General features: G+C 45.4%; 1 protein-coding gene across 1 annotated transcript in view; it reads right to left on the reverse strand.

The window, feature by feature from the left end:
- grm8a (glutamate receptor, metabotropic 8a) overlaps positions 1-885 on the reverse strand; it is a 484,022-nt gene extending 483,137 nt beyond the window's left edge. Inside the window, exon 1 of the mRNA XM_084330820.1 lies at positions 742-885. Within this exon, the coding sequence (XP_084186946.1) occupies positions 742-853 (112 nt within the window). The 5' untranslated portion in view covers positions 854-885. The remainder of the gene's footprint in view (positions 1-741) is intronic.
- Between the last annotated feature and the right edge of the window lie 14,291 nt (positions 886-15,176).

Consider the following 15,176-nt stretch of genomic DNA (forward strand, 5'->3'; position numbering starts at 1 on the left):
GCACACACACACACACACACACACACACACACACACACACACACACACACACACACACCCCCCCACACACACACACACGCACGCACACGCCCTATATATAGGGCTGTCAAAATGAATGATTTAACTTTGGAGATTAATTTAAATTATTTAAAGCATTAAAATAAATTAATCTAGATTAATCTATGGAGTGAAAAATCTTCAATTTTAGCGCCGCGGATATAAGAAAGAGGTCTAGCTGAGTCAATGTTGATATTTGTATTTCACAGAAGAGAAACTGTATTCAAAGAAAGCTATTAAAATAGTCTTTGAATCTAAATATACTTTATTTGTGTTGATTTTACATTAATTCCATGATTTTACTCAAGTAAATATCTGTTACAAGCTTTGGTCTTAAGTAGAAAAATGCTATTTTTAATCTAGATTAATCTAGATTAATTACAGAAAATTGTGGGATGAATTAGTAAAAGAAAAAATTATCTATTGACAGCACTAATATATATCCCTCTTCTCTCTCCCTCTCTCTTCTCTGTGTAATAAAAACAGCATTGTAATAAAAGCTAAGCAGAGTAATAAAAACATAGCAGTGTAATAAAAACACAACTGTGTAATAGAAATGTAGCAGTGGAATACAAACGTAGCAGTGGAATAAACACACAACTGTGGAATAAACACACAACTGTGGAATAAAAACACAACTGTGGAATAGAAATGTAGCAGTGTAGTAAAAACTCAGCATCATACTGGTTTCGCGGGAGATCTGGACGAAGGCCTCCACCCCGCTCTCGCCATAGTTGCCCTCTGAGGCCAGTGTGGAGACGTAGTTCCATCGCATCGCCGTGACGATGTCCATCATGGCCTGGGCCTGGTAGGAGTCTGGAGGAACCACGCGAGAGAAGAAGTCATAACGTGTGTTGTCACTCAACTCTGGAGCCGTGGAGGCGTAGCTGATCTGAGGGATCTGGAGGAGAGAGAGAGAGCGAGAGAGAGAGAGAGAGAGAGAGAGAGAGAGAGAGAGAGAGAGAGAGAGAGAGAGACAGAGAGAGAGAGAGAGAGAGAGAGAGAGAGAGAGAGAGAGAGAGAGAGAGAGAGAGAGAGAGAGAGAGAGAGAGAGAGAGAGAGAGAGAATTAAATCATCAATTAATGTTAGGACTCATGTTGTTTTAATTGTCTGGAGGGTACTGAAAATCCTGTGTGAAAATATAAAAAAGATTGATGGTTGGTGACAGACAAACAGACAGAGATACCAAGAGATATACAACTGCACACACAGACACACACACACATGCACACACATACTGTACACACATGGTGTCTATTACACCACCTCACCTTTGCAGACATGTGTGAGTGAGTGTGTGTGTGCCTGTGAGTGCGTGTGTGCCTGTGAGCCTGTACGTGCCTGTGCGTGTGTGTGTGTGTGTGTGTGTGTGTGTGTGTGTGTGTGTGTGTGTGTGTGCCTGCGAGCCTGTGCGCGTGTGTGTGTGTGTGTGTGTGCGTGTGTGTGTGTGTGTGTGTGTGTGTGTGTGTGTGTGTGTGTGTGTGTGTGTGTGTGTGTGTGTGTGTGTGTGTGTGTGTGTGTGTGTGTGTGTGTGTGTGTGTGTGTGTGTGTGTGTGTGTGTGTATGTGCCTGTGTCTGTGTGTGTAGGGGGAGTGCTGGGGGGGGGGGGGGTGACTGGCAGATTGATTTCTCAGGAGACAGACACTGACAGCAAGGACACACCCTGTGCCCCCACACACACACACACACACACACGCACGCACACACACACACACACACACACACACACACACACACACACACACACACACACACACACACACACACACACACACACACACACACACACACACAGTCACAGCGTGGCCCATGGCTACAGTCTCATTGGCATTCATTGGTAGTGGGTCGATGCTGCCAATCACCAGCGAGGCACGCGGGCCCCGTCTCACGTAACGTCTCACACAGGAGGGTGAAGCTGCACCGTTAGAGGGGGTTCAAAACGAGCGCCGGGCCGTGAATACATACATGAATACTCTACAATCTGAGCCGTTGTGTTTTCAATATGAATCATTGCAGGTAAGTTGATGTTCAATCATTCAACTTTTATTTAAGTAATCTTTTTTTATTATAATTTTTTTATTATCTTTTCCCCATTCCTTTTTCCTCCGTTTTTCTCCCATCCCAATGTTAGTCGTCATGCCAATTCCCAATCCCCTTCCTGGTCGTTGCGCACTCTACCCCCTACCGTTGGTCTGGGAGGGCGGAAACTATCACATGGTTCCTCCGACACATGTGTACCCAGCCCACCGCTTCTTTTCACCTGGCAGCGCGGACTCTCACTGGGGGAGTGTAACGTGTGGAAGGTCACACTACCTCTCCTAGATCCTTCCCTTGCTGTGCAGGCGCCCCGACCGAACTGTAGGAGTCGCTGTTTACAACGACCAGGACCCACCCTCGCCGGGTTTCCTCCCCGCTAACACTGCCTATTGTGTTAGTATGGACGGTCGGCCAACCCGGAAGCACCACAGCTTGATTCGATCCCACTGTCTCTGTGGTGGTAGACAGACGCTTAGTCCGCTGCGCTACCCGGCCGCACCAAGTAATATTTTTTTTTATCAATGCATCCACATAGCTTTTAGAAAGGTGTGGGATAAGACCCCCCCCCCCCCCCCCCCCCCGCCAAAAGAAAATATTGATTATTATTATTGAGCACCTTTAATTCATTTACATTGAGAAACATTTCAATTCACATTATCCCATTGTTATCAAATGGTAAATGGCTGCATTTATATAACAGCTTGTATCCAAATCGCTTTACATTCACACACCGATGGTGGAGGCAACCATGCAAGGTGCCAACCAATGCTCATCGGGAGCAATTAGGGGGTTAAGTGTCTTGCTCAAGGACATTTCAACACGCTTGTAAATAGCAATATGTTTTGTTTTATCAGCATTTAATACACGTTTGAGATCAATAAGATGAACATTAAAAGAATGGGATTTCAATAGCCAATTGTATGGAGTCAGTCCAACAATAAAAAAAATAGTATCATCTGCGTACAGATGGATATTACACAGGTATATAAAGACTGGACGATATTATTGATATCAATTGTAAAAAAAAAAAACCTAGTCCTAACATTTTACCTTGTGGGACACCTTTGATAAAAATGCAGATTCAACATTACCCTCTTTCATGCACTGCCGTCTATCAGAGAGGTAGTTAAGTAGCCATCTATAAGCATCAGGGTCACATCCAATACTTAACAATCTATGTCAAAGCAGGGAATGATCAACTGTATCAAGTTGTCAATTGACAAGTCGATGTAACTTGAAATAAAAAAAAGATACAACACGCTCCCTCCTTGACTATTCCTAACAATTAAACATCTGCTATGTTCGAATTTCATAAACATAACCTGTATCTGCTCCTCATTCCCCATCTATGCAAAACGTCCCATAAATAAAAATGTAGGCTATTTATCATATGAGAAATTCATTAGATACTAGAGTGAGCATTTACAAGTTCAAGTTCAAGTTTCTTTATTAGTTGTCATACAGAAGTACAGAATACTTTTATATAAAATGCTTCTTTCTGTTTTGCTCCAGAGATTGTGCTAGATAAAAATAGATAAGTATAAAGTATAGTAAGTATAAAATAGAAGTCAAGTACGTAGACAAAGGTGTTCAATATATACATATACAATGTACAATGCAGAGTAGAAAAGTAACTGAGTTCCAATACAATATGCTATATATTATACAGTACAATGCAGGAATGGGATGAGGTACTGTACAATTTAGGTAAAATTTACAGTACATTTACATTTACATTTAGTCATTTAGCTGACGCTTTTATCCAAAGCGACTTACAAGTTCTGTACGACAAGCCATCAGGAAGAGCACAACTCTATCAGCTGAGTAACAATGTTCATCAAAGTGTTGAGTGCTACAGTGTAGGTTAGTTTATTAGGACAAGTGCATGACAGTATGGTTAGTTAGGGTTAGATTTTTTTTTATTTTTTATTTTTTTTAATTCAGATAATGGTTGAAGAAGTGAGTCTTTAGTCGACGGCGAAAGATTGGACGTGTTTCGGCTGTCCTAACTGGGGTGGGTAGTTCATTCCACCATTGTGGGGCAAGGACTGAGAATAGGCGACTTCTCTTTGATGACCCTCCCGGAGCTTGGATAGGAGTAGGTCTGAGGCGGCCAGAAGATGCAGAGCGTAGGGGTCTTGAGGGTGTGTAGTTAGAGACCATTGACCGGAGGTAGGCGGGAGCAGTTCCCTTTGCCGCACGGTATGCTAGGTCAAGGGCCTTGAAGCGGATTCGTGCAGCAATGGGGAGCCAGTGCAGGTCCCTAAGAAGTGGGGTGACATGGGCCGACTTCGGTAGGTTTGAGATCAGGCGGGCCGCTGCGGTCTGAATGAGTTGAAGAGGCTTAGTGGCAGTGGCCGGGAGGCCAGCGAGCAGTGCGTTGCAGTAGTCGAGGCGGGAGATGACTGTTGATTGGACGAGGAGTTGGGTGGCTTCTTTTGTCAGGAAGGGGCGTATCCTTCTGACGTTGCTCAGGAGGAATCGGCAGGTTCTGGTTGTCGCTGCGATGTGAGCAGAGAAGTTCAACTGGTCGTCGAGGACAACACCAAGGTTCTTGGCGGTCGGGGACGCGGTCACAGCTGCATTCTCGACTGTGATGGAAAGGTCGGTCAGGGGGGAGGATTTGGCCGGCAGGTGGAGCAATTCTGTTTTGCTTAGGTTCAGTTTGAGGTGGTTGGTCGTCATCCAGGCGGAGATGTCGGACAGACAGGCCGAGATCCGCTCAGAGACGTGGATATCTGAGGGAGGGAAGGAGAGGAAGAGTTGAGTATCGTCGGCATAACAGTGGTAGGAGAAGCCATGAGACGTGATAATGTTACCCAGTGATTTAGTGTAGAGGGAGAAGAGAAGGGGTCCTAAAACCGAGCCCTGGGGGACACCCGTCCGCAGGGGGCGGGTGGCCGACAGGGTCCCTCTCCATGACACTTGGTAGGAGCGGTCATTGAGGTATGATGACAACCATGTCAGCGCAGAGCCAGCCACTCCCATTCCTGCGAGGGCCGCGAGGAGGATCTGGTGGTTGACTGTGTCGAAGGCTGCAGATAGATCTAGGAGAATCAGGACAGAGGAGAGGCCTTTCGCTTTTGCTAAGTGAAGTGCCTCTGTGACCGCAATGAGGGCTGTCTCTGTGGAGTGACCAGTCCTGAAGCCTGACTGATTAGGGTCTAGGAGGTCATTCTGTAAGAGATAAGCAGTAAGTTGGTTGGATACAGCACGTTCAAGTGTTTTAGAAAGGAAGGAGAGAAGAGAGACAGGACGGTAGTTGCCTATGACGGTAGGGTTCAGGGATGGTTTTTTTATGAGGGGCGTGACTCTGGCTTGTTTTAGGGAGGTGGGGACCACCCCCGAGTTGAGTGAGGAGTTGATGGTTGCAGTTAGGAATGGGAGGATGGCTGGTGCTATGGACTGGAGGAGTGGGGAAGGTAGCCGGTCCAGCTGGCATGTAGTCGGACGGTTCGACGTTACCAGTGTCAGGGTCTCGGCTTCTGTAAGGGGAGAGAAAGATGACAGAGTGAAGGATGAGGTTCTCGATTCAGCATTTGGAATGGGTGGGGGTTGGGAGAAGGAGCTGCGGATGTTCTCCACTTTTTCCTCAAAGAAGATCGCAAAGTCTTCGGCAGAGAAAGATGAGGGAGGGGGGGGTGGGGGGGGAGTGAGGAGGGAGGACATGGTAGCATGCAGTTTGCGAAGATTCTTGGCAGAGGCCTCGATCCTATGGTGAAAGAAAGAAGCTTTGGCATTAGTAATGGTTTTGGAGAATGTTAACAAGAGGTTGTGATATGTGTCGATGTCAGCAGTGAGGCGTGACTTTCTATACTTCCTTTCAGCTGCTCTCAGGACCTGTCTTTGTTCTCTCACTGGATCTGTCAGCCATGGACTGGGTGGGGAACGGCGGGCAGGTTTCTCAACGAGGGGACAGAGCTTGTCGAAGGAGGTTGCAAGGGCTGAGAGGAGGGTGGAGGTTGCCATCTCTGTGGAGAGAGCAGAGAAGGTGTCACTCAAAGGTAGAGTGGATAGTATGTCAGAGGAGAGGGTGGAGGGGGATAGGGAGGGCAGGTTGCGTCTGAGTGAGACGGTTTGAGTTGGGGTGAAGACCTTTCGGTTAAGCATGAGAGTTAGTGAGAAGGATATGAAGGAATGGTCAGATACATGTAGGGGAGTTACCGTGGTGTTAATGATGCTGGAGTTACGGGAAAATATGAGATCCAAGGAGTTGCCTGCTTTGTGGGTGGGAGGCATGGCAGTGGGAGTCAGGTCAAATGATTGTAGGAGGGAGACTACTATGACTGACTGAGATGAGTCAGGCAGGTTGAAGTCGCCCAATAGAAGGAGAGGGGTACCAAGTCTCTCAGTGAATGAGCTGTCCTTCCACAACAGAATGTAGTACAGAGTGATTCCAGGAGAGGCTGATGTTCTGCTTTTAAGCAGTGACAGGGCTCTGAGATCACACTCAGTACACAAGTGCTGTCTTTAAGCAGGAAGCAGCTTTTAATGGGTCACTTAAGGAAACAAAATGGCCGCTTTAAACACGCCCCTTAATCAAGTCAGCTGGTCAAGTCAGCAATCAAGTCTCAGTTTAAAGATATTACTAAATTACTTAAAATGTCTTAATCAAGTCAGCTGGTCAAGTCAGCAATCAAGTCTCAGTTTAAAGATATTACTAAATTACTTAAAATGTCTTACCCTGATGCAGTGTAAGTCTCTCAGTGAATGAGCTGTCCTTCCACAACAGAATGTAGTACAGAGTGATTCCAGGAGAGGCTGAGGTTCTGCTTTTAAGCAGTGACAGGGCTCTGAGATCACACTCAGTACACAAGTGCTGTCTTTAAGCAGGAAGCAGCTTTTAATGGGTCACTTAAGGAAACAAAATGGCCGCTTTAAACACGCCCCTTAATCAAGTCAGCTGGTCAAGTCAGCAATCAAGTGTCAGTTTAAAGATATTACTAAATTACTTAAAATGTCTTAATCAAGTCAGCTGGTCAAGTCAGCAATCAAGTCTCAGTTTAAAGATATTACTAAATTACTTAAAATGTCTTACCCTGATGCAGTGTAAGTCTCTCAGTGAATGAGCTGTCCTTCCACAACAGAATGTAGTACAGAGTGATTCCAGGAGAGGCTGAGGTTCTGCTTTTAAGCAGTGACAGGGCTCTGAGATCACACTCAGTACACAAGTGCTGTCTTTAAGCAGGAAGCAGCTTTTAATGGGTCACTTTAAGGAAACAAAATGGCCGCTTTAAACACGCCCCTTAATCAAGTCAGCTGGTCAAGTCAGCAATCAAGTCTCAGTTTAAAGATATTACTAAATTACTTAAAATGTCTTACCCTGATGCAGTGTAAGTCTCTCAGTGAATGAGCTGTCCTTCCACAACAGAATGTAGTACAGTAAGGTGTAATGAGGTATGGGTTGTAGTGCAAATTCTTTGCCAATAAATATAACGTGTGTTTAGGTGTTCTAAAGTGGGTAAAGTGGGTGCTGCAGTGAGTTGTTTGTTTAAAGTGAGTGTGTGCGTGTGGATGTGTATGATGTGAGTGCACTTGATGGCTGTTACGATTGTTCATTGTTCAACTCTTGTTCATTGCGCAATCATTGTTCATTGAGCATTGAGCATCCTGATGGCCTGGGGATAGAAGCTCCTTCTGAGTCTCTCTGTGCTTGCCATGAGACTCCGGTATCGCTTGCCTGACTGCAGAAGTTCAAAGAGGCAGTTGTTTGGGTGGCTGGAGTCTTTGATTATTCTCTTAGCCTTGCCCATGCACCGCTTGTTGTAAATGTCTTGGAGAGTGGGAAGCCCCCCTCTAATTGTGCGTTCGGCTGAACGGGCCACTCTCTGTAGTCTGCTGCGGTCTTGTGCGGTGCTATTCCCAAACCAGGAGGTGATATTGCCAGTCAGGATGCTCTCTATTGTGCATGAGTAGAAGTTCTTGAGGATCTTCTGACTCACGTTGAACTTCCTTAAGCGCCTAAGGAAGTAGAGGCGTTGTCATGCCTTCTTGATAACACTGTCAATGTGTGTGGTCTAGGGCTGTCCCCGACTAAGGATTTGGATGGTCGACTATGATTGGCAAAAATGTGCCGTTAGTCGACTATTGGTCGACTAAAAAAAAAATAATAATAAAAAAATTTAAAATTGTCGACTAATCGACTAATAGGGGTCAGTCCTAGTCAGTCCTAGTCAGTCCATGTCAAGTCCTCGGATATGTGGACTCTGAGGTACTTAAAACTGTTCACTCTCTCAACCGGTGCCCCATACAAATAAATGATGTGTTTCCAAGTATCATGTTTAGACTTCTTCTGGTCTATAAAATTGATTTTGTTTTCAGAACATCACACACATATTAGATTACATTACATTAGATAAGATTCAACTTTATTGTCAGAGAACAACTAAATCTGATGGGCAGCCTACATATTAGTCTACATGCTGCATAAAAAGAACACGCATGGCACTGGTTTAGCAGGGGAGGGAAGGTTAAATGCTGATTAAATGTCCTATCTCACTTTGAAACAAATCCCACCAGCCTGAACCTGAGAGGGAGTGTTATGTACTAGAGGCCTGGTCACTCCTGTGTCACCAGGGCAGGCAGGTGAGGGCTGCCAATTAGCCAATTAGTGCTGATTGGTTACCTGCTGGGGAGCTTCAAAGGCAGACCCAGAAACACACATGCACGGTCTGTGCCTAGTGAAAGAGCTGTCAGGTTCTTACAGTCCTTGTCCGTTGGGTTACCAGTACATTAGCTTATAGTTATATTAGTAGTTCCTTGGTTTAGTAGCATTTTTGAGTTAGAGCACAGGGTTTTGGTGTTGATTACACATACGTTGCGTACCCATGAGCCAGGGTCGTAACAATTGGGCGCTCGTCCGGGATCTTTTACCCCTAGCACTTTGTTTGGTGATTTTTTTTTGTGTTGCACGGGGTGTCATCATATTATGGTTTGGGTGGTGTTCGTTACACATGGTGTAACGTGGGGGCTGAGCCATTTTCATCAAACAGGTGAGTATGCCGTATTTGTTTGTAATTTGATGTGACTACTTATGCTGTTAAAATATATAGTTTAGTAGGCACCACATGTAGATAGGGATATTATTTTCTGGTTGTTGGTTAGCGTCCGGTGCACTGCATACTCCTGGGGCGGTCAATGAAATGATTGTATATGATCTTTGACTGGTAGCAGGTGTGGTTGAAGAAAGTTAGGTCTACAGGGCATTAGTTTAAGGGTAGGTAGGTTAGGGCGGCCAGGAAACACAGGTAGTGTGGTAGGGCTTGATTTAGTGTTTCTTAGGGTAGACATGTGGTAGGCCGGGGTTTTCTGCAGTTTAGACGTAGAAGCATATGTGGTCACATCAGGTTAGAAGGCGCACCTGTTTGGAATATTTTGTTGGATTTATTTTGTTTGTTTAAGTGTTTGGTGAGCATACCTGGTAGCACCTAACACCCTGCGTGTATGACACGTCTATTTAGGGTGGGTGTGTTTTTTTTAATTTTTATTATTTTTTTGTTTGTGCAACCTGGAAAGGTGCGCTCCGTAGAGCTCACATTTCCACCGCGTCCCTTTATGGTTGTTATTATTGGCATTAGCATTCTTAGTGGTTTTTCAGTGGTTCTTTGGTGGTTCTTCGTGGTTTGTTAGTGGTTCTTAGTGACTGTAGGGTAAAGTGAGTAGCTTGTGGTGACTGGTACAGTAACGATGGCTACCATTAAGGATTTTGTTGAGAACCCCTCTGACGAGATGTTGGGAAGGTTTTCCAAAGAGCAGCTTCTGAAGCTTGCTGTGCACTACAATGTGGAGCTTACTGCCAGTGAGAAGCGGTTAAAAACGACTGCCTTGGGGACTTTGAGGGCTATACTCATTGAGGAGCAGGTGATTGTGGCAACGGTGGATGAGCTTCTTTTGTCTGAGGTGTCTCCACAACTCTCTGGCGTGGCGGAAGGTGTTGCCATCGATTGGGGGCCTAGGGAGTTGGCATTTAGGGAAAAGCAGCTACAACAAGAGCGTGAGTTTAAGGAAAAACAGCTACAACAAGAGGAGAGGAGAGATGAGAGAGAGCGGGAGCTTAAGGAAAAACAGCTACAACAAGAGGAGAGGAGAGAGAAGAGAGAGCACGATCGTGCAATGAAGGAGCTTGCATTTAAGCATGCTGCCTTGCAGGCGGGTTCTCTGCATCCAGAGTCACGTTCCGGGTTTGATGTAGGCAGGAATATTAGGATGGTGCCACCATTCTTTGAGAAAGACGTGGAAAGATATTTTCCCCTTTTTGAACGGGTGGCAACCACATTGAAGTGGCCTGATACCGCCTGGACACTGCTGCTGCAATGTGTTTTGGTTGGTAGGGCACAAGAAGCCTACACTGCTCTGTCCCTTGAACAAAGCGCTGATTATGAGCTGGTTAAAGCTTCCATATTGAGGGCTTATGAGTTGGTCCCCGAGGCCTATCGTCAGCGTTTTAGAGGTTATCGTAGGCAGGAGGGGCAGTCTTATGTTGAATTTGGAAAAGAGAAGGAGAACCTGTTTGACCGGTGGTGCACCTCGCAAAAAGCAGAGTCAAGGGAGCAGCTCAGACAGTTGGTTCTCCTAGAGGAATTTAAGAGGTGTGTTCCTGATAACGTTTCCACACATCTAAATGAGCATAAGGTATCGAAGATAGCCGACGCTGCTGTCTTGGCTGATGAGTTTGTGTTAACACACAAATCTGTCTTTGTAGAGGAGGGCCGTGTGGAGTCCAGGGGTAGTAGGCGTCCTTCTCAGGGGAGCCGGTTCCCGGCACCCGTGTCTGCTGGTCGGTTTACTTCGACTCCTAGGCAAGGTGGCTCTGCTAGTGCATTCCCAGAGGGGGTTATCTGTTTTTACTGTAAGGAGCCTGGTCATATCGTTGCTGGATGCCCTGTGCTTAAGCAGAAAAATGTAAAAACGGTGGCTCTGGTAGAAATCATAGACAGGACACCTATGCCGACATTAGAGGGTGGGGTGCGAAGTATCAAAGGTGCAGACAGGGAGCTAGAGGGCTCCTCAACATTTAGGATGGATGGATTTGTTTCACTGGTTGGTGAATTAGGATCAAGGCAGGCTATTACAATATGGAGAGATACAGGAGCTTTCCAGTCTCTCATTCTGGATGGGATTTTGCCATTTTCGGAAGATTCTTCATTGCATTCCGGTGCCATTGTTCAGGGCTTTGGAGGAGGCTTTGTGAATACTCCTTTGCATGAGGTCTCGCTAAACTCTCCCTTAGTATCAGGCAATGTTGTCGTAGGAGTGTGTTCTCACATTCCCATAAAGGGGGTGTCCTTCATTCTAGGGAACGATTTGGCCGGTGGCAAAGTGCTGGCTACTCCAGTTGTAATTCCCGTCCCTGTAGTTTCTGAGGTTCCTGATGAGCTCGCACAGAAGCATCCAGGAGTGTTTCCTGTGTGTGCGGTAACACGCGCAATGTCAAAGGTCAAATGTGACACCCATGAGGTTGTTAACTTAGATGGTGATATGACACTTAGTGACACGTTCTTTGTTGAGTTGAAAAGTGGCCCTGATGAGGGGTTTGGTAAGGTGATTCCGTCTCATGAGCAGTTGGTACTAGAGCAAAACAAGGATGTCTCCTTGTCGTCCCTCTTTGAAGAGGCGGTTTTAGAGGATGAAATGGTAGATACGTCTCAAGGATACTTTGTTAGCAATGACGTGCTCATGAGAAAGTGGACACCACCTAACCTGTCCAGTCTGGATGACTTGGGCAGTGTGTTTCAGATTGTTGTTCCAGCCGTGTATCGTCCTGATATACTGCATCTAGCACATGATCATGATCTTGGTGGTCACATGGGGGTCAGGAAGACTTACCATAACCCTTTGGTTTTTCTTCGCAGCATGGTGAATTCGAATCATCGTTTGATGCGATGGAGTTTGTTCCTCCAGGCGTATAACTTGGATATTCGCCACATTCGTGGGAGGGACAACGTGCTAGCAGACGCCCTCTCACGATCGTAGTACCGGTGTTTGTGGTACCCGTTATCGCTGTTGTGGTAGAGGCCCTGACAACTAAGGGGTCACAGTTGTTTTCGTTTTGTTTATGGGTTGTTGTGTAGTGGTTGCCTCTTGGGCAACCAGTTTGGTGGGGGAGGTGTTATGTACTAGAGGCCTGGTCACTCCTGTGTCACCAGGGCAGGCAGGTGAGGGCTGCCAATTAGCCAATTAGTGCTGATTGGTTACCTGCTGGGGAGCTTCAAAGGCAGACCCAGAAACACACATGCACGGTCTGTGCCTAGTGAAAGAGCTGTCAGGTTCTTACAGTCCTTGTCCGTTGGGTTACCAGTACATTAGCTTATAGTTATATTAGTAGTTCCTTGGTTTAGTAGCATTTTTGAGTTAGAGCACAGGGTTTTGGTGTTGATTACACATACGTTGCGTACCCATGAGCCAGGGTCGTAACAGGGAGTGCATTGTTCCGTTCTGTTTTACTGCTAGCCTGTCGTAAAGATACAACAGAATTCTCCCATAAACTTCAGGAGGAACATGTATAATTCATAAACAATCAGATATAATGAGAAAATAGATCATGTCCAGGCCAGCCGTGAGGAGATAAACGGTAAAACAACTCAACCTGTGTGTGTCTGTGTGAGAGTGTGTGTGTGCGTGAGTGTGTGTGTGTGTGTGTGAGTGTGAGTGTGTGTGTGTGAGACTGTCGTTACACTTAATGTAACATCCAGTGATGATAAGGCGCAAGCTGTTTTTGTGTGTGTGTAAGTATTGCATATTGCGTCATACCCCATGATGTTGTAAAGATATTCCAATAATTACATTCCACATACAAAATGGATGCAAAAATGTATATTTTATAATGACCGGAATACACAATTATCAGAATACAACTTTTCGTTTATATTTCACAGTCTACAATTAAGACCCTTTCAACTGCAAATGAGTCACTGTAGTATGAAAGTTTGCATCATGTTTTAGAATTTTGCTCATGACTTGACCCAGTATTCTAATGTATTTTGATGAATGTTTTGATGCGTCCCAACATGAATCTGGTGTAAGAGACATCAGATCCCAGCCTGGTTCAGATTGCTGACTGATCCTGGACCAGGCCAACGAGACAAACTAATCACACGTGTCTTCACTTATTTCTTGAAGTAAGTATTTTGTTGCATTGCTTTTGTTTCTAGTTGAATTGACTGAATGGGAGAGATGTAAAAGTCAGATTCACTCTCTGTTTAATCTGTTTAATTAATTTAACTCAAAAGAAGACAATGGTACATGGACTGAATTTCTATAGAGCTTTTTATGAGTCTGCGGCAGCCTTCTGTTCACTAGACACTATAGATGATTAACTCTCAGTAGACTGAGGGGGCGTGTCCTTCTGTTCACTAGACATGTTTAACTCTCAGTAGACTGAGGGGGCTTCGCCGAAATGCTTGATTGTGATTGGTCAATAGCCCCTGACAGTGGTGAATAATTTTTCGATAACCACCGGTGATTATTGTTTTCCGCAGCTGGATCAATCAAGCCCACTGACACACACTGTTTCAGTTCAATCAGACACACCTGCCGGCTGCCGGCGATAATAATAATCACTTTATTTGTGCTGACAGAGCCACAGAACACTGCGTCTGCATTTGATCTCGTCTTGTCGATGGTGTAAAATGAATTAGGTATATTGTTAGTAAGTTAGCCATGTAATAAGCGGGATAATGTATAGCCTATACTCGGTCATTGTCGCAAAATAATTGACCTTCACTGACGTTTAAAACACCTCAGCGAGGCGCCTCGGTATTCTAAACTCTGTGTCGGTCAATTATTTTGCGACAATGACCTGGTAGCTATACATTATCCCTTACTTTACTCTCAGTAGTCTGAGGGGGTGTGGCCTTCTGTTCACTAGACACCAGTGTTGTAGTACTCGAGTCATGGACTGATTTTCAGGACTCGTGACTCGGCTTGGACTTGAGCACTGATGACACAGACTTGGACTCGAGCATTGACTGCATTCGGACTCAGAATTTGCAGACAAGGACTCAGACTTGTTAATTGATAAATAGTTATTTTTTAATAAAAACAATTGTAGTAGGCCCTAATCATTTGGCATAAGTTATTGATGGCTATATTAATACCGTAACATTATTTAATTTATTGCAAGGGCAGACACGTGTGTTCCACCTACATGCGGATTCACGTCGATACCCTCATGTTCAGTACTTAAGATGCCTAAAGAGACGCCCCGAATTGTGCGCTTTGCTTACACAGATTTGACATCAAATTCCAGCAAGGGCACTGCTAGATGTTCGATATGTAAACAAACTAAGAGAAGACCGGGACAACCTCACACTTCAACAGATATCTGTGGAGTGGACTCAACCTTAATGACTCAGACTCGACTCTGGCTCTTCTTTGGTGACTGGACTACAACACTGATAGACACTATTTTTTTTTATCCACTTTTTCTCCTCCTTTTTTTTCAATTCTTCTCCCATCCCAATTTAACCGTGCCAATTCTCTCCTCCCCTGTCTTGAACGTTGCTCGCATGTGCCCCCCACTGGCCGGTTGTTGGGAGGATAGAAGCCCCGTCACATGTCCCCTCCGATACATGTGCAGGCAGCCAGTTGCATCTTTTCTCCTGCCAGCGCAGACTCTCATTTGGCGAGGAGTAACGTGTAGGAGGCTCACACTGCCCCCGCCATTTTCCTGTCTCTGCTGTGCAGGCGCCCCAACCGACCTGCAGGAGTCGCTGTTTACAACGTCCAGATTACCACCCATCGACTTCCCACCCCGCTAACTCTGCCAATTGAGTTAGTATGACGGCCAGCCCAAGCCGGAGGCAACGCAGACACTATTGAGTTGTTAAGTCTATACACGTGACATGTATTCATGTCCAGACACTCCCCTTCAGACAGCGGGAGATACTAGGAGCACATACCATCAATCTTTGTATGACTCAGATCTATTCAAACAACAAGGGACACAGCGCTGAGGCGTGTTCTTAAGAGGTGTTGTAAACCACTACACCACTCAGCTAGACGTGACTGACGGGCCAATCAGAGGAACTGAGGGTAACAATATCTTCAAGGAAGCAGAGTGGATCTGAAATGGCTCAATTAT

Source organism: Notolepis coatsorum (assembly GCF_963971535.1).
Source record: "Notolepis coatsorum genome assembly, chromosome: 15".
In the NCBI taxonomy this organism is placed as follows: Eukaryota; Metazoa; Chordata; class Actinopteri; order Aulopiformes; family Paralepididae; genus Notolepis; species Notolepis coatsorum.